The 19,639-nt window shown below is 40.1% G+C and overlaps 2 protein-coding genes across 3 annotated transcripts; both read right to left on the reverse strand.

Moving 5' to 3' along the window:
• Positions 1–1,753: 1,753 nt before the first annotated feature.
• slc25a6 (solute carrier family 25 member 6) lies at positions 1,754–7,437 on the reverse strand. The gene is made up of 4 exons (XM_036587689.1): positions 6,961–7,437; positions 5,366–5,852; positions 4,806–4,946; positions 1,754–3,144 (listed from the first exon to the last, which is right to left on the reverse strand). The coding sequence occupies exons 1-4, from the start codon at positions 7,069–7,071 to the stop codon at positions 2,987–2,989; spliced, it is 897 nt and encodes a 298-aa protein (XP_036443582.1). The 5' UTR covers positions 7,072–7,437; the 3' UTR covers positions 1,754–2,986.
• A 402-nt stretch (positions 7,438–7,839) lies between these two features.
• On the reverse strand, positions 7,840–15,793 carry asmtl (acetylserotonin O-methyltransferase-like). 2 transcript variants are annotated; one of them, XM_036587445.1, is made up of 14 exons: positions 15,667–15,793; positions 14,912–15,042; positions 14,668–14,799; positions 14,519–14,566; positions 14,344–14,408; positions 14,147–14,211; positions 13,956–14,064; positions 12,927–13,308; positions 11,628–11,802; positions 10,094–10,278; positions 9,613–9,745; positions 9,370–9,510; positions 9,133–9,255; positions 7,840–8,294 (listed from the first exon to the last, which is right to left on the reverse strand). In XM_036587445.1, exons 2-14 carry the CDS (start codon positions 15,002–15,004, stop codon positions 8,080–8,082), a joined length of 1,866 nt encoding a protein of 621 aa, XP_036443338.1. In that variant the 5' UTR covers positions 15,005–15,042; positions 15,667–15,793; the 3' UTR covers positions 7,840–8,079. The 2 variants fall into 2 exon arrangements, with proteins under 2 accessions (XP_036443338.1, XP_036443303.1); XM_036587410.1 differs by lacking the exon at positions 7,840–8,294 and adding an exon at positions 8,404–8,869.
• Between the last annotated feature and the right edge of the window lie 3,846 nt (positions 15,794–19,639).

Below are 19,639 nucleotides of genomic sequence, written 5' to 3' on the forward strand. Positions count from 1 at the left end.
CACCCCTAATGTGGACCCCCCCCATGTGGCTAACTGAGAAATGCTGCTTTGTGCATCCTGCTCTGTTCAGTCACTCCACTGCTAGGGGTAGATTTAGTGATTCGGGGGCTCAAGGCAAAAGACAAGAATAGGGCCCCCTGGATACACATTTTTAAATGAGTGGTCTCCTGAGTGGCGCAAACATCTACGCTATAAAAATGCTATCTTAAATCTAGTCAATGTATCTAATATATATCATTTTGGTGAAATTCTCCCACTATATTGGCAGATAATTTTGCTTGTTTTAAGAAATACGCATGAAACAAGCAAAAATATCTGTTAATACAGTGAGATAATTTTGGTTTGGTTCATAACAGTCTATCTTTCCGCATTTGTTTCACAAATAAATAACCATCACCTGGGTAGGCTGCATTGAAATTATTAAAAATAATCATTACAATTGCTGTTTTGTAATAGGCTATTTAACACAAACACGTATAGTGTATCTAATTCATATTTTCATGGGGCCTAAATGGCTGCCTAACCTTGTCTAGTACAAAAACTGCCTCAGTCTACTGCCTCCATCAAAAATCAGCATTTGAGAAGTTCTAATATCTTGATTTTTCCTGCTTTCTGTCGTTGAATGTATAGAAATTAAAATAAAAAATTTAAATAAAAGTAGTACCAAACGATTAGTGTTGTGTATCTAAATATGATTTGGTGCACATCTAGGGCCTAACCCTAACCCTGCCCTAACTTTTGCAAAGGCCAAATTTTAGTTTTATTTTTTCCCTCAATATGTTAAATTCAGCACATGAACAGTAATAATATATAATACAAAAAGTATATAAGTGTCTTCTCCATAGAGGATGTGCTAACGTATTTTCACATGTAAAAGGATTTGTTTTCACAAATAAATGAATTATAATCTATAAAGCTGATGCAAACTAAATGCCTCCTGTTTACTGTTGGAGGAAGCAGATAATGATATGTCACTGCTATCCATATACGCTGTTTTCCAAAGTATCGGCATATGGAAGCAGTTGTAGATTTCCCGCTATCTAAGGACAGTTAATGGTTTTAAACCAGTCATTTTAATATCAAAGCACTTAACACGAGTATTATAATTACTTGCAGGTTTGGCAATTCCGAGCCCTTGTCAGAGCTGCATTTGAAGAAAATGACTTAATATTTATCTGACATGTACAGTATGCTAGGAGTCAGACAAGGCAGCTCGCGTTACAGAAGATTGCTCAGTTATACGGCCATTCCAGTAAATTACAGTGGCCTTTGATCTCTGCCTAAGTTGCTTGGCTTGCATGGTTTCCATTACAAAGACTTGCAAAGTCTCTCTGTTGATACTAGTAAACAAAATGGGAGACATTATGGAGTGAGTGTGCCCAGCTGCGATTTCAGACCAGCCTGATTGCAGACTCTTTGAAATACTCTGGTTCAAGGGAGTCCGCCAGTCAACTGTTTCATCTATTATTTCCATATTTAGATTCTTATATAAATTCATCTACTATTCTCTTCCAGTACCGGACAAAGCTGCACTGTGTTACAGGCTTATTTTGTTAGTAAACTAAGCAGCAGTGCCAATATATCCATATACTTATGTTTAAACGGTGATCAAATGCTTAGTTACTACAGCAGAAGAGCACATATTTTGAAATATATTCAAGGAAAAAAGTTACATAATCACTTAAAAGTGTTTGTCCCTACCACAATCAAAAATCAGACTGCATACATTTGAAAAATCACATCTAAAAGTATCTGAGGTATTCATTTTTATTGAGTTTACAAGCATTCCTGTTGTTCAATCAAGAATAAAGACATCTCTGCAAATATGGCCTCTCAAATGTATGCTGTGTCATCTGATTACAATGTTTTACATGCTGGATGACTTCACATTGTAAATGTCCTACATCAACTTAAAACTGCCTTTTCTTTGTTTCCTTCACTTTTATATTTCTGTTAACAGCATCTACTTAATCAAGATCAACCTGGCACAACGAAGGACTGAGAGTGACAAGAAAATCACCATGAAAACATGACTCCCCTCATTACTGGAGAAGGAAAATACTTCGGCGGCGTTCCACAGAGAGGAATAATGGAAATAGAGGCTACTTTTCATGTCACCCAGGCTCTGAATGTGAAGGCTCTATGGCCTCTGTGCTGGAGCCATTTACTGTGCTGATCTCTCCTCTAATGCCCAGCGAGAGAGATAAAGGGTACGTCTGATGTGAATTAAAGCATCATCTCTGATTTAACACAATACAAACTCTGCACCTTGGACTGAAAAGAGAGGAAAAACTTCATGACCTGATTTCCATTCTGTTTGAGCTTTTTGTTTTGATATTTTATACCCTTGTTTTTGGAGATTGTGGGTAAGCAGTGCTGGAAAAACAGACATGGCTTGTGACAGTATATTACACAATCAAAAACAAAAAGATGTAAAAAAAGACGTAATCATGCCATCTTGAGGAGACAATATGCTATTGCACATGGAGGTTGATTTAGCTGCAGTGTATTTTACCCTATTCCTTTGTTCCCTGTTTTTTGAATGCCATGGCCAAGACACTCAGAATTGGCTGTTTATGGACTGATAAAGATTCACATTATTATATATGGTATATGTGTTAACCTTTACATCAGAGCCCGGTACATGGGCAAATACAGACAAAAGTTATCACGTGATCATAGGTTTTTCTGTTTTGTGGTGACTCATGTGCATTTACAAGAAGGCAAAACATTCTCAACTGTAGATGAGAGAAAAATAAAAGTACAATTTGTGTATTAAAACATACAACTAGCAACACATTCACATAGTGTTTAAATAAATACTGCACAGGGTGAAGAATATGATGTGGGCCTCTATTTCTAAATAACTCATAGAAGAACTCATCTATACATTGCTGAGAGAACAGAGAAAGCTGGGTAAAGCTTGACAAACTTCATTAATAAGATCTATTCTACTAGTTTTTTTTTTTCTCACCAGTTGGTGTAATTAAACAAATTTCTTGAATTCGTCATATAGCACAAGCACAAATGCACCTCCCATGCCTCGGAGAACGTTGGACCAAGCCCCTTTGAAGAACGCTTTGCCGCCCTCGTCACGCGCGATCTTCCTCCAGCAGTCAAGGGTCCCAGTGTACATAATATCCGCTGAAAGGACAAAAGACAAAGACTCATACAAATGCTCTCATTATGGAGAGCGGAGGGAGTCACTCAAATGCACTCACAATATAGTGCTGCAGTCACTGTGCTCTATATTGTAACGTCTAAGCGTGCAAAAGTTTTAGGCACCCAAATTTATATTAAAATTATATTTTAAAAGGCTATTTAACTGGACAGTAAGCAATTATTTTGCTCAGTAAAAACACGCCATTAGAATAAGTACAAATGACAATAATACAATAAGTAGTGATTTGATATATACTGTGTTGGCTTTCCCACCTCTCCTCATGCCAGCCCAGTATTAATTAAAGTTACCATATAATATGTGGTTTGGCTAATGAATACTTTATTAAAGAAGCACTATGTTAAGTGTTCTATCACTAAGTTGTTTTTTTATATTTTAATATTTAAAAAAATAGCATTACTGAGTCAGGAGAAAAAAACACGCTAAAATATGGTATATAGGCACTGCTTTGAGTCGCTCTGAAAAGCCTGAAATAATTATTTGAAAGTCGGAGGTGTAGGGTCAGATTTCACAGGAGTTTTTCAGACCATGTCATTTGTCTTCACATACTAATGTCACACACACAGGCTAAAAAAAAAGATTAGGCTCGATGTTTAGGTCTCAAATGCAAAACTTATACCGATCAAAATATGATGACAATTCACTTAGGCCTTGTTCAGACTGCCAACCCAAATCCGATTTTTGGTATATCCAGATCATATCCAGATTGATATATGATTGTCTGGACAGCAAAAAAATGAGAAATCCTTTTTTTGCGAATCCAATCCATACCGCATTTGGAGCTGGTTTAAAACATGATTCCAGTTGGATTTTTACAGATGTGTCTCAGTCTGGACGCTCTGGCAGCTCAAATCGGATTTCAAAGTGTCTTCTGTGTATCTCGCAATGTGACAAATTCAAGAAGAGCGCCAGAGATTCTTGCTTATACCGGAGAATTCTGAAGCATTTGGAGGGCAAGATGATGCACATCCATCTCTCCTGCATCCATATTCTAAATCAGCGTCACCAGCGTAGCTACAAGGTTAGTGACGCCTATGTTGTTACCACAGCAACCCATGCAGATATGTTGGTGATGTCTGGACAAACAAATCCGATTTGATCACTTGCAAATAACAGTGTGGAAAGCTGTCTCAAAAGATCTAATTTGAGACACAAATCTGATTTGCCTGCAGTCTGAACATAGACTTACAAACTCGGAAGACACAATTTCTTTACTAAGTTTTGACTGAGCTCTGTTTGAATACTCTTTTAACGCGCTCGCAAACGTCAGATTCATCCACGTCGGGAAAGGGTCAAAAGCACAACTGAAGTTACAAAATGTTCTTCTGCTCATGTGCAATTACACTTTTCCACCAGAGGGGTCTCTAAATCCCCAAATCTTACGTAGTGCAGCTTTAATTAAATCAGGTGAACTGGCAGCATTGAAGAGAAATCTGGAACCAAACCTGTGTTCTTCTTACTAGCATCACAACATATCAAGTACAACAAGAAACTGTTTTTTTCTAACGTATTTATTTTTATTTGCATTTACTCTATTTTTATATAGCGTTTTTACTGTCAAAAACATATCTGCTCCTGACGTAAATGGTTTGCACAGTACTGTATATGTGTGTGGGTGTTATACCTCCTTTACGTCCAGACTGCATCATCATGCGACGCCTCACGGTGTCGAAGGGGTAAGAGACGACACCAGCCACTGCCGTCACAGTCTGTGCAATCATCCAGCTGACCACAATGTGGGTGTTCTTTGGGTCAGGAAGCATGCCTGTCCACCACCACATACAAGAATAAATGCATGTAAATAACCATGTTAAATACCATTCATGCACTTGACAGCACTGAACACACAGATGACTTCTGTCCCATCAGCTACATTCTTATAAATAAAACCTCCAAAAGGGTTCTCTGTGGTTCTCTGCAGAATGTTCTTTAAAAGAATACTTAAAGGAATCACATTTTCCAATTGAATCTCTATCTGCGTCATTTGTAGCAAACAACTGATGACCACAGACAACAATTTAGATGTGCTTCCCTGTACTTGTTGGCTCAGTATGGGTTTCCTGTTTTTTTCATCTCCAGGACTGGAGTTGAGGACCACTGCAATAGGTATCCAAATGGCACTGTTACAAAGAGTCCTTATGGGACCTTAATTTATAAGAGTGTGGTGTGGCCAACTAAATTTACCTTTAGCTGTGTCATAGACGCCAAAGTAAGCCGCCCTGTAGATGATGATGCCCTGCACAGACACGTTAAAGCCCTGGTACAGGCCTCGCAAGCCGTCAGACTTGAAAATCTTGGTCAGGCAGTCTCCCAGTCCGGTGAATTCTCTGGAGGAGGAAGCTTTGCCCACGTCAGCAGCCAGTCGAGTACGGGCGAAGTCGAGGGGATACACAAAGCAAAGGGAAGTGGCTCCTGCCGCGCCCCCGGATGCCAGGTTTCCAGCAAAATAACGCCAGAACTGTGTGTGCTTGTCCACACCACCCAAGAAGATCTGCTTGTACTTGTCTTTAAATGCAAAGTTGAGAGCTTGCGTGGGGAAGTAGCGGATGACGTTGGCCAGATTGCCGCGCCAGAAGGAGGCAAAGCCTTGCTCTTTGGGAATCCTCACGACACAGTCGATAATGCCTTTGTAGTGTTTGTCTGCACTAATTTGCTTGCTTGCATGCTGCACCTGTACAGCCAAAAAAAGCATCAGTTACAATGTGGGCTTAATTGTTTTTTTTTCTCCTTTTCCTAGAAAAGGAGGGTTTAACTCCAGTCTTGGATAGCCAGAGCATTAAACTGCTTAGTGAATCTGATTCAACACTTCAGTTACTTGTCATGCACTGAATTGCAGGAAATACACTACAGCTAACCTTATCCACAAAGGGCCAGTGTGACTGCGGGTTTTCATTAAAATCAAGCAGGAGCGCACCTGATTCCACTCGTTTAATCAGTTGCTCTCAGCCCTCTGAGCAGTCAGATGAGGTGTGATCCTGCTTGGTTGGAATGAAAATCTGAAGCCACACTTACTGTCTGTGGATGAGACCTTGTGGTGACCCTTGCACTAAAATAGGGGTGCAAGGGTCACCACAAGGTCTCATCCAAAGACAGCCAGTGTGGCTGCAGATTTTCATTCCATGGTTTAGTGCAGGGGTGCATAACTCCAGTCCTGGAGGGCCAGTGTCCAGCAGAGTTTGGTGATTTACATGCTCAAAAACACCTGATTTAACTCATTTTTTAAGTGGCATGTTTAGTTGGTGTGCTTGAGGAGGGGCACCGCCAAACTCTGCTGGACACTGGCCCTCCAGGACTGGAGTTATGCACTCCTGCAGTAAACCATGCAGTACTGAACACCAAAACTACTAAACTACTGATGATTATGCACTTTAACATTTTATACTAGAAGCCCATTATCTAATGACAGTCAAATAAGTCAAGCCTGGCAGCATTCTTTAGCCAGATGTCACAAATTCATATAAAGTAGCAAATACATCTCTGACGCGAAGCAACTCACTGGAATATATAAATTTTATCATAAAATACAGACTTTCCAGTGAGATAAGAGCGCCTGTCTCTGCAGGCGAGTTGTGCAGCAGTGCAGATGCACGCAGCTGCAGGGATGCTGCAGAGGACTTCAACATGGCCTCCCAAGGATAAAGCCAGAGACTGCAGTGACCACTACAGGACAGTTTATACGCTTTTATAGATCTTTTAAGACAACACTCAGCAATGTTGCATTAAACACTCATTTTCATGGCTGTGTAAGAGGACAGAAGTGGAGCTCGACGTGTTCTCACCTGCAGCAGCAGCTTCACCCTCTCGATGGGAGCTACTGCGGTTTTAGAGATGGCAGCCGCCACTCCGCCGGCTAAGAAGTCTTTAGCGAAAGAAATCGCGGCGTCGGCCATGGCACCTGGTCTTAAGCTGCCTGAAAGCTGCGAAACGGCAGGCTCGGATGGCAGGAGAGGCAGAGGTGATGGATAGCTGAAGCAGAGAGCAGGATGTGGTGCGCAGACTCGCAGCGAGCAGGACGGACAGTGAAATCTCGCAGGCCCAGCTGCTCTTATCGCGAGACTGCGCTAAGGGCAGGCTTGATACATTATGGGCCAGTTTATGTTCTGCGTGACACCAGAAATTGTTCTTATATTGTTACGATGTCACGCTTGTAGGATCCCTTTTTTGATGCTGTGTAGAACCATGTTCAAAAAGGTTCTATTTACAACAATTTAAGCATGCAAACGGTTTTATGGTTCTAAATAGAACCATTCGCTTTACTACAGAACCATCTTTTTTAAGTGTGTAGACTTAATTCAGCTATTTTAAGGTGCATCTATTTCTAAAATAGGTGCTCAAATGCATGAGCACAGCTTGTATAATATAAAAGCACAGAAAAGCATTGCCAACACAATGGGACACTCTGGAGTAGCCACACAGAGGGATATAAAGGAACATCAGTCCCCTCGGCATGCCTTTATGATCCAGAACTAATCATCCAACATCAGTATTTGACCTCACTAATGTTCTTCTGGCTGAATGCAATCAAATCCTCACAGCAATGTTCCAACATCTAATGTTAAGTCTTCGCAGAAGAGTAGAGGCTGTTACTGCAGTAAAGGAGGCACAAAGTCTTTATTAAGACACTTAAATTCAGAAGAAATGTTGGGCGAGCGCATGTCTACAAACTTTTCTGTATAGTGTTTTATTAGGCCTTACAAGAGCAGAGTTGTATAATACACAACAAAGTCAAACAGTTCTTACATTTAAGCATTTTTTGTTACTTATTACTGCGAATATATTAAAGTCTTGACTGAGTAGGCAGAACAACCTGCAAAATACTGGAATGAAAACCAAACTGAGCAAGGAGCTGCTTATTTTTAAGCTCTTCAACTTAAGATCCAGGGAAAATGACCTGTTATTTACTGTTTGAATGCCAAAAGAGCATCTAAAAAGTTCCCTGTGTGAGACACTCTCATCTGGGAAAATCCATGGTTCTCCAGCAACTGTCTATAGTGAGTCGAGCTCCTCTCCCTGCCCTCCGTCTGCACCAGCATGTTCAGAGACTGCATGTAGGCCCTGCTGGCCCACGGCTTGGCCTCGTCCAGCACGGTCTCAGCTAGGAGCACGGCACAGCCTGCCAGTCGAAAACACAGGGGTTATGAACTGAAATTACCCTTGAGAAATTAAGCTTGTGTGGCTTCTGTGGGGTATACAGTCAGCACTGAAGAAAAACTTCGACACTGTTTTTCAGTAACAATGCCATTTATTCAATTAGAACAAATCAAGCAATATACCTCTCACAGAGGTTAATGATAATTTTACAGACAACATAAGACTGTCAAAATAGTCGAAGTAGTGCACATTTAAGACATTTCATTGACGATAATTATGTCCTGTACAATTAAAGCTGATGTCTAGTCAGTTGAAAAAGCTCAAAACTAGCATTTCAGGCAATCACAACAGACTCAGAGGATGAAACTTGCAAAGTTTTATCAACATTTGTGTCCTCTTTTACAAAAAGCATGGCGTCCAGCAGGTTATCTGTGTATTGGGTTTGTACAGGAGTGAAGCCGTGCTTCGTCAGTAAATCGCTGTACTCTGCACCGCTCCTCTGCCGCCCTTCTGTCATGCTGAGGGCCTGGAGCAGCGCTCTGCTCGGCCTGCTCCTTTCCTTGTCCAGGAAGATCTCTGAGACCAGCAGCCCACAGCCTGCACCGCAGCAACACATGCATGGAGCACGCAACTTAATGAATGACCAGTACTGCCCGTTTTGAAATTCTGCTAACTTCTCTCATTCCCAATACGTTATCAGCTACTGTAAATAAAACTAAAACGGCTGAACCCTGTGGACTCAGTGAACCAAAGATCACCTGAGGATTTTAGCTGGTTCCTTAAACGGTGTAAAAATGTTAATGCATTTGTATGAGCTTTATAGTATTTTAAACATACCGGTAAGGTCTGGAGGTTCTTACCTGGAGTGCATGCCTTGGAGAGTTTACTTAACAGCTCATGTACTTTGTCATCAGACCAATCATGGAGAATCCGAGCGAGAATATACAGGTCTGCTTTGGGTAGCTCATCTTTGAAGAAATCTCCTATTCAGACCAAACATTAAAAAAGTGAGAACAAATAAACGGAAAGCATCATGCAAGCATTCTAAAACCAATGTGACTACAACTTCATCATTTTTATACATATTTTCCACTCACCTGCAATAAATGACACTCTGTCATCCTGTTCTTTAGGTTGGAAGTGACTTCTCATTTCAATAACTGGTGGCAAATCAAAAACTACTACAGACATTCCAGGATGGGCTCTGGTGAACTCATATGCCATGGCACCAGTACAGCCTATGGAAGGAAATAAAATCCTTTATTTACAATTATTTACAAACAGATTTGAACTTCAACAGGGTTTACCATGCGAAGGTTGCTTATATAAACAACAGCTACCTCCAACATCACAGGCTGTTTTAAAGCTTGACAAATCAAATGCTGTGGCCACATCTTTTCCAGTCACCTTCGCAATGCTGTGCATTGCATTCATGAATCGCATCTTAACATCATCCTTTTTGAAGTAGCCATCCTAGAAGAAGAAAAGCAGCACAGAACAAGTTCATTATTATCTTTCCATTGATTTTCCTCATAATTCAAATATTGAGAGGATAACACATTCATTCAGTGGTTTGATGCAAAATGGTACATTGTAGCACACTTCTTAACTCTTGACTATCTTTGCAGTGCTGGTAACAGAAATAATTCTAACTCAATATGTTCTGACTCAATACGTTTCTCTTGAATGCACCACTTCACATCAAACCATGTCAAATGACTTTGTGTACTTCTTAATGATTTAACTTTGCAGAAATTCAGGATTTAACTTTATCCCCCAAATAACATTGTGAATCAATGTGTCAGTGATATGCTGTTAAACCTGAAAAATGTTTTCAGTCTTCTTCCCAAAAGCCCTCTCATACTGATTGGTCCCCTCTCTGACAGCGCTCTCTAGGTGGGTGAACAGGGGCCAAACCAGGTCATTGCAGTGCAGGATGTAACCATGCAGAGACAGAGGGCTGTCTGATACCAGGAACCGACTGGCCTGTTCTGTGTTCCTGTACACTGGGGCAGACAATGCACACAATGTGACTTTCACAGCCAGACTTCAGTGCAGTGACACATGAGCAAAGTCTCCACATGGAGGAAATGTATGAAAGGATGGTGATGTCTCTCTTTACTTGACAGGCACAATGTGTGCAGGTTATACACAAAACTCTTATCTGATTTCTTTATGCCCATATATTCAGCTACTAAGAGTAAGGGCCTGTTACAAACCCAAATCCAAAAAAGGGACAGTACAAAATGCAAATAAAAACAGAAAGCAGACAATAATACATTGAAAATGGTATAAAACACACTTTATGTTTTACCTTCCTTCCAAATTTGATGCCTGCAACATATTCCAAAAAACCTGGGACATGCTGTGCTGTGTTACTTTACCTTTCCTTTCATCATCACTTTAACAGTTTGTGGACTACAGACACACAGAAAGCTGGAATTATGCCATTCTCTGTTATACACGTATTCAGCTGCACTGTTTTCAGTGAGAAAGAGATCAAGAGGTCAGGACTGCAGGCAAGGCAGCCTAGCACCCGCACTCTGATTATGCAGTCGTACTCTCGTCACACATGCAGAACATAGCTTAGTGTTGTTATGCTGAAATATGCACTGGCATCCCTGAAACATACATTTTCAGGAACGCGTTTAGCACCAAAGGGGCCTTCACAGACATGCCCCACTGATACCCACCCATATCCTAACTGACCCAGGCTTTTGAACTTTACACTGGTAACAAACTGGATGGTCCTTTTCTTTTTTAGCCCCCAGAACACAGCATTCATTATTTCCAAAAACAATCTGAAAGGGTCGAGCCACAGCACTGTGCATCAGTCAATTTCAGATGAGCTCAAGCCCAGATAAATCAGCAGCGTTTCTAGATGTTGCTCTCATTTGGCTTCTGCTGTGCATAGTTTAGTCTTAGCTTGTGTTTGTAGATGCAGCGATGGTCAGTGTTTATTGACAACGGTTTGGCAAAGTATTCCTGAACCCCTGTGGTGATATCCACCACAGACGTGTGATGGTTTTTAATGCAGTGCCATCTGATCGGTCGAATGTCATGGGCATTCAGTTCTGGTTTTTGGCCTTTAATATATACAGAGATTTCTCTGGATTTCCTGATTCTTTTGATGTTATTGAGCACTGTAAAGGGATTACCTATCTTGTCCTTCTACTGTTTTCGTTCAAATTTAGGTAAAAGTCAACTTATAAATCACTGCTTTATAAATCACTGTCCCAACTTTTTTGGAGCTGGGTATTTTGTATTTAGTTTGTATTGGATATGTAATAAGTAATACTTCCTGCTTTTGCCAATTTAAATATTTTTACACATTTAAAAAAGAATTCACTCTTACCAATGTTATCTTCAACTTTGCGCTTGTGTAGAAGCTCTAAGGAGACAGCAGCTTCTAGCAACCGCTCAGTGCCCAGCACTGAAGCTTTGATTTGGTCAGCTACTTCCTCCACTGTTAGGCCTTCAGAGTCACTCAGAACATCAAACACCCCCAGCTTACACGCTGTAAACAATGTCTGACAGAGAGCATAAAAGAATTAGACACGATAATGTTAATGTGTCAGCCATATACTACATATCCAAAAATATGCAAAAACCCATTCTAATTAGTGGATTCAGCTACTTTTTGATGCGCCCATTGCCTGCACAATTATCAAAATGCATGCACACTGCTGTGGAAAACCCAATAGGATGGGACAATCTGGAGCAGTGGCAGCTAGAAGGGTTAAAAACCTCCCCAGCATTGGCATTTTAGAGTGGTGGAGCACCATCAAACACCTCCAGGATAAGTTTATGGAATAGTTTGAAGAAAAATATAATTTCTACAATTTTCCACATACCCGAGACGTAGTCAATCAGCAAAGACATGTGTGGCATCCAAATTTTACTTCTTTAGTTTAGTGCTGGAGCTACGAGAATAACATTGCTAAAAAATACGAGATGTCGACAGTCACCCAATTTTTTTTGTAAATACATCCTTAAATACATCATTAAGATCATTAAGGTAAAAATAAACAAAACCTCACAGTGTAGTTGAAAGCAGCTGGCAACCACCTTAACAGGTGTTGTGACAAGTAAATGTTTAAAAAATAGAAACAACAGAAATGTTGAATACTATCTAGTTTCCATGTGCCTGTGTGACATGGGTTCATGCAGCCTGGAATTGGAGTATGTGTACCTGTTGTTTAAAGTGGCTACCACCAGCATTTGGGTAAAGTTTATGTTCATTTTTATAGTTCACAGTGGGTCATAATGTCCTCTAAAAGACAGGTCTGAGCAATCCTAATGAAGACATGGGTGTGTTTTGAGCAGACTGAGAGTTTTGAGCTTGAGTTTATGGCACATTTTGAGTGACTACTGACTTCTAGTGTTTGTTAGCAACATCAGCCTTGCAGCTCCAGCGCTAAACTACTGAAGAGCAATTTGGACACCAAATACCTCTTCATTGATTGATTATCTGAGGTAAGAGGAAAAATTTGTAAATATGATTCTTTTTTTTTGCAAAAGCAGTGAGCATGTATCTGGATACTTTTGGACAGAGAGTGTAATAAAGTAAAAACACAGCTTTTACATACATGTCATATGTACCTATGGAGATCCTACTAATGACAAACATTAATGCACTATGAGTTTACTTTACCTTTGATGCTTTGAATCCATCCAGCAGATCCAGTATCTTGTGGGGGAAGCCCTCATTGTTGCACTTCGCACACTCAGGCCCCACCACGTTCTGCTCTGGAACTGCCGTTTGGCCAGCTGAGTCTGAGCTGTTGAAGTTGCTGACCTCCCCATTCTCAGTGACTTTGGACAGGCTGTTAATGAGGGCCCAGGGCCTGTTGGTTCCTACAGAGTCCTCTCGCTTCATCTTGTGAGCAGGGCTCTCGGGCGGGCTGTTGTAAATCATTCCCAGCTGTTTGCAGAAGTGATTGAGGGGGAAGCCCACCACATTAAGAAAATCTCCCTTCACATACTCCACCAGCATGCCACCCAAAGCCTGGATCCCATAACCACCAGCCTTGTCCCTGTCAAGAATGAAGTACAGGAATCTGTAAGAGATTCTACATGTATTAACCTTCTGTAGAAAAACACCTACACAGGGGGTGCAAGGAAACAGTGGCTTTAATTCAACTGAACATGTGACTACAGTTAAGCATGTCTCTGCAGTTCGGCATTATTTCGTCCACATACTTCTGTGGAGTTTTTGCTTGCAAAGGGTGTCAGTGTTGTTGATTATACAGATTATTAAATGAAAAACATTTCAGCTTGCATGATAGCCCTTGCCACTTGAGGAATTTGTTCTGGAAAACAGCCAGAATGGATTTATGAAAAGCTGATTTAGAAATATCAAGCGTTGACCATACACTAGGCTCATTTTTAGTGTTTTTACCTCAGGTAAAGTTTATAAAGATCATTACAAGCCATTTAAACATGAAGATCTGACATGCAACCTCAATAACATCCAAAAAGAAATTAAAAGTACATATAACGTAACTAAAACACTATGTGACTAAAAATTATGCTAATAACACTAATGCATTTCTAGAACACACTTTAAATGCTAGATATATATATATATATATATATATATATATATATATATATAAAGTGTCTACTTCAGCAGTTTAAAGCAAATATAATCTACAGCAAACAGAAACAAAATGCACTTTACATGGGTTCTCCACTGTTGATGTATTCCCATAGCATCTCCTCAGACAGCTCTGCAAACTTTACCTTAGTCTCCTCATAGAAGTCTACCACCTTAAGTTCTGTACCTCCCTCTGAAATAAAAAAAGGAATAGTAATAACAAACATACATTATTCCTAGCCTCATTAAACTCATGCTGATTTTACTAAACTTACTCTGTCTTTCATGACACAGGACTATGGCCACTCCTGTATACACACTGTGTTCTTTTCCACTCAGTCTGAAACACATTTGAGTGAGATAAAGATCAGCCATTAATAACATTCTATACAATGAACATTACATGTCTACAATATGTTTTCTATATTCTACAGTGTGTTTACATTAGGGCAAGTGCAGTTGAAAAACTAACCTGGACAGCATTCGGTAGGCATCTTGTTTATCAACAGGCTTCTCCAGGATCATTCCATCCACTGTCTAGAAACAGAAGATAAATACAAACCCAGTGACAGGAGTTAATAACTTTAAGCACACCATCATTTATTAAAATTTCATTTAACAGATTTCAGAATAAGGACTCTACTCACCACAACAGTGTCTGCTCCGATCACAATATCTGGAGTTTTCAGGTGTTTCTGAGTCCAGTACATGTAAAGTTAAACACACACAGATATGACACTAGCCAAAGGCATGAACTGGGAGAATCTGTGGTAGTAGGAAAAAACAAATCACTCACAAAGGGCATTCTTTGGGCCACCTCCAAAGCCTTTTGCTTTGCTGTCTCCACTGCATATTCATAGGGTGCTTTAAACAAGGTTTTATCCAAAGTTTCTTTGAACCATGAAGGCACTACTTCAAACCGTAAGCCCTGCATTACAGACAAAAACATCATTACCAATATCAGTAGTAATAACAGTAGTATTGTTGTTACTACGGCAGGTCATTACTTTCAAAGAAAGTGGTACATTTTTGCTACTCACTATGTTGGTCAAAATCTCCAGCCTCCTTGGAGATGCACTTGCCAGTACAACAAGTTTACCACTCAGTTTGGATATGACTGGATTCAACACCATGTTCTGTCCCTTTCTGTTGTCGTCTCTGGAGGTATAACCTGAGAATCAGACCGGTCAGAGACAAAATCCTGTTTTTAATATTGAGACAGTGGTTTAATAAGACACATGGCTGACTTCCAAAGCAGCGAAGCTGGAGCTGTGAGACTGCAAGAACCCAAATCTACACATCTGGTGCAGATTCATCTGCAACTTCAGAAGAACAGGGTGAAACGTAAACAGCATTTTAACAAACAGCCAGCCTGTTTGTCATTAACAGTGCTGTTGTAAACAGGTCCATCAGCTTTCCCCTTTACCTACAGTGCAGCCCACAGCTTTAGACTAAAACTATTTGACTAACGTTACGAGGTACGAGGTCCAAGTCAACAGTGGGATCTCAAAGTCTGTCAGAGTGCGTTTGACTTCATATTCTTCATACTGAATCTTGTCCTAAACTGATGCTACAGCGTGCATTTTGTAGAGTTAACCTCTGCTCTACAATACAGCCGTTTATAATGTGGTTATATTTGTAGATTTCTGATGTCATGAGACCTGAACTGAACATCTTTAGACGCGTTTAGAGGACTACTAAACGATTCGACTCCGCTTTAGCATTGATAAGCACATGATTACTGCGTTCCGCTTTGATTTCGCGTTGTAATCAAGCGTCTTTTGTTTTTATTTACCTGATCAGGAGTTTTAGCTGCAAGTTATCGGCCTCCTTCTCCAACACACCGACCTCAGGGGCTGAGTGGGCGGAGACTGAGAGCGCATGCGCCCTGAGAGAAGGCGAGGAGGTGCATTCTACACCGCCAGACGTTCCTCAGTGTTGTTTAGCTATCAGGTGTGTTTTGGAGATGCCGTTTCCATGCTTTTTTAAACTTTCTCTCACCCACTTCGACTCACCACTCGGATTTATGTTTAACACCTTGTTACACAAGTGTCCACTCGCTGCAGAAGGAGAGGAGCGGATTACTCAAACCAAATACGCTCTGCAGTTTAGCCTCAGAGAGCTAATTGGCCAGCCTTATAAACTTTACAACGCAAAACGTTTTTTAAACAGTTTGAGCATAACGTACATAACGTGTGTGTGAATAATTGCTTTGTCTCGTTACAATCTTCCGTGGTGTAATGCGTTTCTGTTTGTGTTTGTTTGCCATATAGCCTTTAGCATGCTAACGAGCCAGCTAGCAGAGTAAAGTGATGAAGTTTCATCAGCAGTAGTGAAAAACAGACGGAGCTGTTTGTAACCTAAAGCCCAGCAAAGCGATCGTTATGGTTTTATAATGTTAAGCATTTTAAGTAGTTTATTGCTATGTCCTATAAACAGCTTTGTATGCAGTATTTTCGGGTTTAAACAGTAATACATTTTAAAGCGACTCTGTCATAAAACTGTTTTTTCATGAAGCACTCATTGTCATGTGCTGCTTTTTATTTTATCTTTTTAGCTAGTTAATAATAGGCAATTAAAGTTCTGGACAAATGGGTTGATTTTACCCGATTTTCTTTATACATGTGCTGTAGTAGTTCGTATACTGACAATTTTTTTTTAGCTGAGGGCCCAAGTTGTGAAAAACTGGCAAGGGGTCCTCAGGAGGAAAAAGTTCGATTACCTCTGCAGTAACGGAACAGGCCATAAGATGGCGCTGGGGGACTCCCCGAGGGGAGATGATGAGGCCAAGTAGACCCAGAGAATTTGTAGAGATGAGAATTCCTACTCTGCAATGTCTTCCAGTTTTCTCAAACGCTAGAGGGCGCGCCTGAGTGAGTCCAAAATGAATGGGTTGATATGGCGCATTTGAGCAAAATCATAGTTTATAAATGCTTAAACATTTTTAATATAAAAGAATACAGACGTTTCCTGAACACTGAATATCATAAAACATTTTAACACTGCTGTTATATTTGTAAGAGCTTTTAAACTCGAGTTATAGGAGTTTAAAACGCCACCTCATGCATGTCCATGACGTCAATGAGCGCGAACAGCTAATGAGCTGCTCCGCTCGCCAATCAATCATCACGCTCTAGCAGTAAAGCCCGCCTCCTGCTGCCCAAAACCCGTCTGCTGTAGAAAAAGGGAAATATATGCAGATTTATTTGCTTTTTAGTGAAATACATCCTCCTACTTTCTAAAATTAAGAAACGTTCTGGGCGAGTGATTAGAAACTATTTAAAGTTTTCGGTTTTGGCCGTTGAGCTCCATTCACTCCCATTCATTGAGGACTCACTCGCGGGCGCCCTCTGCTGTTTAGCAGGCCTGTTTTTGCTATAACGGGGGGAATAGGAAGTGGCCAGGCTCCTCATAAACCGGCTCGGGCTTCGAGAGTTTTCCGGAGTCGACTCCGACTCTTGACTCCGTTTAATCTGAACCCAGACAGCGCCGGGGGCGGTGATAAAGACACAAAGGAGCTGAAACCATCCTAAACATTGTTTGTCCATTTTTTTAAATAGCTACAGATTAAAGTGCTCAGAATTCTTAGGTTATACCAAGTAAAATCAGGTAGCTTGACAAATGATAGCCGACTAACGTTTCAACACGTCTTCTTGTTCCTGTGCTGTTTGAATCAGTATGATAGAGAGCAGCATCAGAAACGGAGAAACAAAGAAGCTCAGCAAGCTGATAAAGCAGGTGGGCTCTGCCCTGGGATGCTTTCTGGACAGATTTGAGGTGGTCACAGAAAGATGAACACTAAACAAACAATTATCCATCCCGGACAGTGCATCACACCTTCCCTCCATGACCTGTTGTTCAAACTGCAGAGCGCCTTCAGCAGCAGGCTCGGACTTACCTGCTGTTTCTGCACCGCTTCTAGCTTACCATATTATTGCACCAGTGGCGTAACTAGGATCTTATGGGCCCCAGTGCAAAATCAATTAATGCCCCCCACCATTAAAAAAATACTTTTAATTGATAAAAAAATGACAATGTAATTTGCACGTTTATTTAGTATTATTATGTCTCAAACGGGTTGATGCTCTCAAGGGATGTTACTCCACCTACTAGCATCTAATGTATTTGGTTTGCTATATAACATTGGAGTAAATACAGTAAAAATAATGTGTTGTTTGGCAGTGAAGTTATGTATTATGTGGGTTAGATGAATACTGTTAGAAGAACACAGGTTTGTTCCTGACTTCCTCAGCCATCACATGGATTTGTTCAACTCCATCAGCAGCACTCGATTTAATTTAATGAAGAATAGATAAACTAGGAATTACATGGTGACTGCAAATGCTTTTGTTTAGCTAACACACATTAAATCACAATGGGTTTTTTAATTTGTTCATTTGTATTTATTCTAATGTTAGTGTTTCTGGAACAAATAAACACTTACTGTCCTTTACATAACATTTTCTAAAATGCCTGTTATTATTTGTGTAGAATAAGAAGTGATTTCAGACTTAAATGTATATCAAATGATACAAAATAGCCTATATAGTATAATATCCATACATGAAGTATGACAGCACCATAATCAGCTCAGTCACTTAAACATTCCAGTGTAAATAATGCTCCATTAGGATATTTTAAATACTTGGACATGTGAGGTTAAAGCTAGGCAGGACTCGACCCCCCCATCACTAGCTGTGTTCAGACTGAAGGCGTGTCTTATGGGCTGGTAGTGCTTCAGTATACAGTGAACAAAAAAACTTAGCGTAGATACAACTACAAGATGTCTCTCTATCAAAAAATATTTTTTCTGGACAATAAAAATACTAACAACAACACCTTTGATTCATCTGCTCATACCTTCTAATCAAACTGCTTCTAAGTGAAGGCAGTAAGGCATCAAGGCAGCAGCCTTCATTTTTAGACACAGCCTAAATGTATAGAAGCACAAATTTCAACAAAGAGGATCAGAAACATGTCTGGAACTTGATTATTCTAGACCAACCCCATCGCTGATCCAAAAAGCATGAACATAGAAAACAACCACATGCAATACCTACACAGACTGTTTTTAAGCAGTCTGAATGTAAATTATGCTGAGGATTTTGGACATGAGGGGAAAAAAGTTTCCCTGTTGTCTGACTTTTAGCTGGTAGGAGAGAATGGTAGGTGTGTTTACATTTTTCCTTCTTATATTGATTTCTAAAATTGTAGATAAAATGTTCTATGAAATCACAATGTGTCTCTGTTTTGATAAAGATGTTTTTGAGTTAAACTGAATTATTTAAACAAAATTTATGATAAAAAAACAAAAAAAACATGAACAATATTAGCAACTAAAAATAATAATTCAGCAATATGCAGTTAAATCTTGGTATAATTCAATTTACTAAATCAGTCCAACTCTGCATATCAGCCTGAAACAATGGAAATTAGTTTTTAAAACTTAAGTTACGGCCATGAATGTTTCACAAGTTTTCAAATTCAGTTTACCTAATAGAAAGTTACATTTCCTTTAAAAACTGCGAGGAGAGATCCAGCACTTTGTTGTTTGCTGCAGGCAAGTTGAGGTGGTGGGAATGAAGCAGAATGAAGAGGAACAGACAGGCCAGCACAGAGAAATGGAGACGGACCTCGAGTTCTGCTCTTTTTACTCTCTACTTCCATGTCTTGCATTTAGCCTTTTCTGTTCTTGTTCTTTCCTCTGTCAGTCCATCCTCCTCATCCTCCTCATTTCTCTTCTGTTTCTCCTCTTTAGACAGAACCTG

The sequence above is a fragment of the Colossoma macropomum genome, unplaced genomic scaffold (genome assembly GCF_904425465.1).
Source record: "Colossoma macropomum unplaced genomic scaffold, Colossoma_macropomum, whole genome shotgun sequence".
Lineage (NCBI taxonomy): Eukaryota > Metazoa > Chordata > Actinopteri > Characiformes > Serrasalmidae > Colossoma > Colossoma macropomum.

Bases quoted from the DNA above. Each gene is read 5' to 3' on its own strand.
- slc25a6 (XM_036587689.1), bottom strand. From the start codon at position 7,071: ATGGCCGACGCCGCGATTTCTTTCGCTAAAGACTTCTTAGCCGGCGGA. The intron at 5,853-6,960 runs GTGAGAACACGT...TTGGCTGTACAG, and splicing joins GGGTGAAGCTGCTGCTGCAG to GTGCAGCATGCAAGCAAGCA. The intron at 4,947-5,365 runs GTAAATTTAGTT...GGTGGTGGACAG, and splicing joins CGTCTATGACACAGCTAAAG to GCATGCTTCCTGACCCAAAG.
- asmtl (XM_036587410.1), bottom strand. From the start codon at position 15,004: ATGGTGTTGAATCCAGTCATATCCAAACTGAGTGGTAAACTTGTTGTA. The intron at 14,800-14,911 runs GTGAGTAGCAAA...TCTGTAATGCAG, and splicing joins TGGAGATTTTGACCAACATA to GGCTTACGGTTTGAAGTAGT. The intron at 13,309-13,955 runs GTAAAGTGCATT...CATTCTTGACAG, and splicing joins ATCAACAGTGGAGAACCCAT to GGACAAGGCTGGTGGTTATG.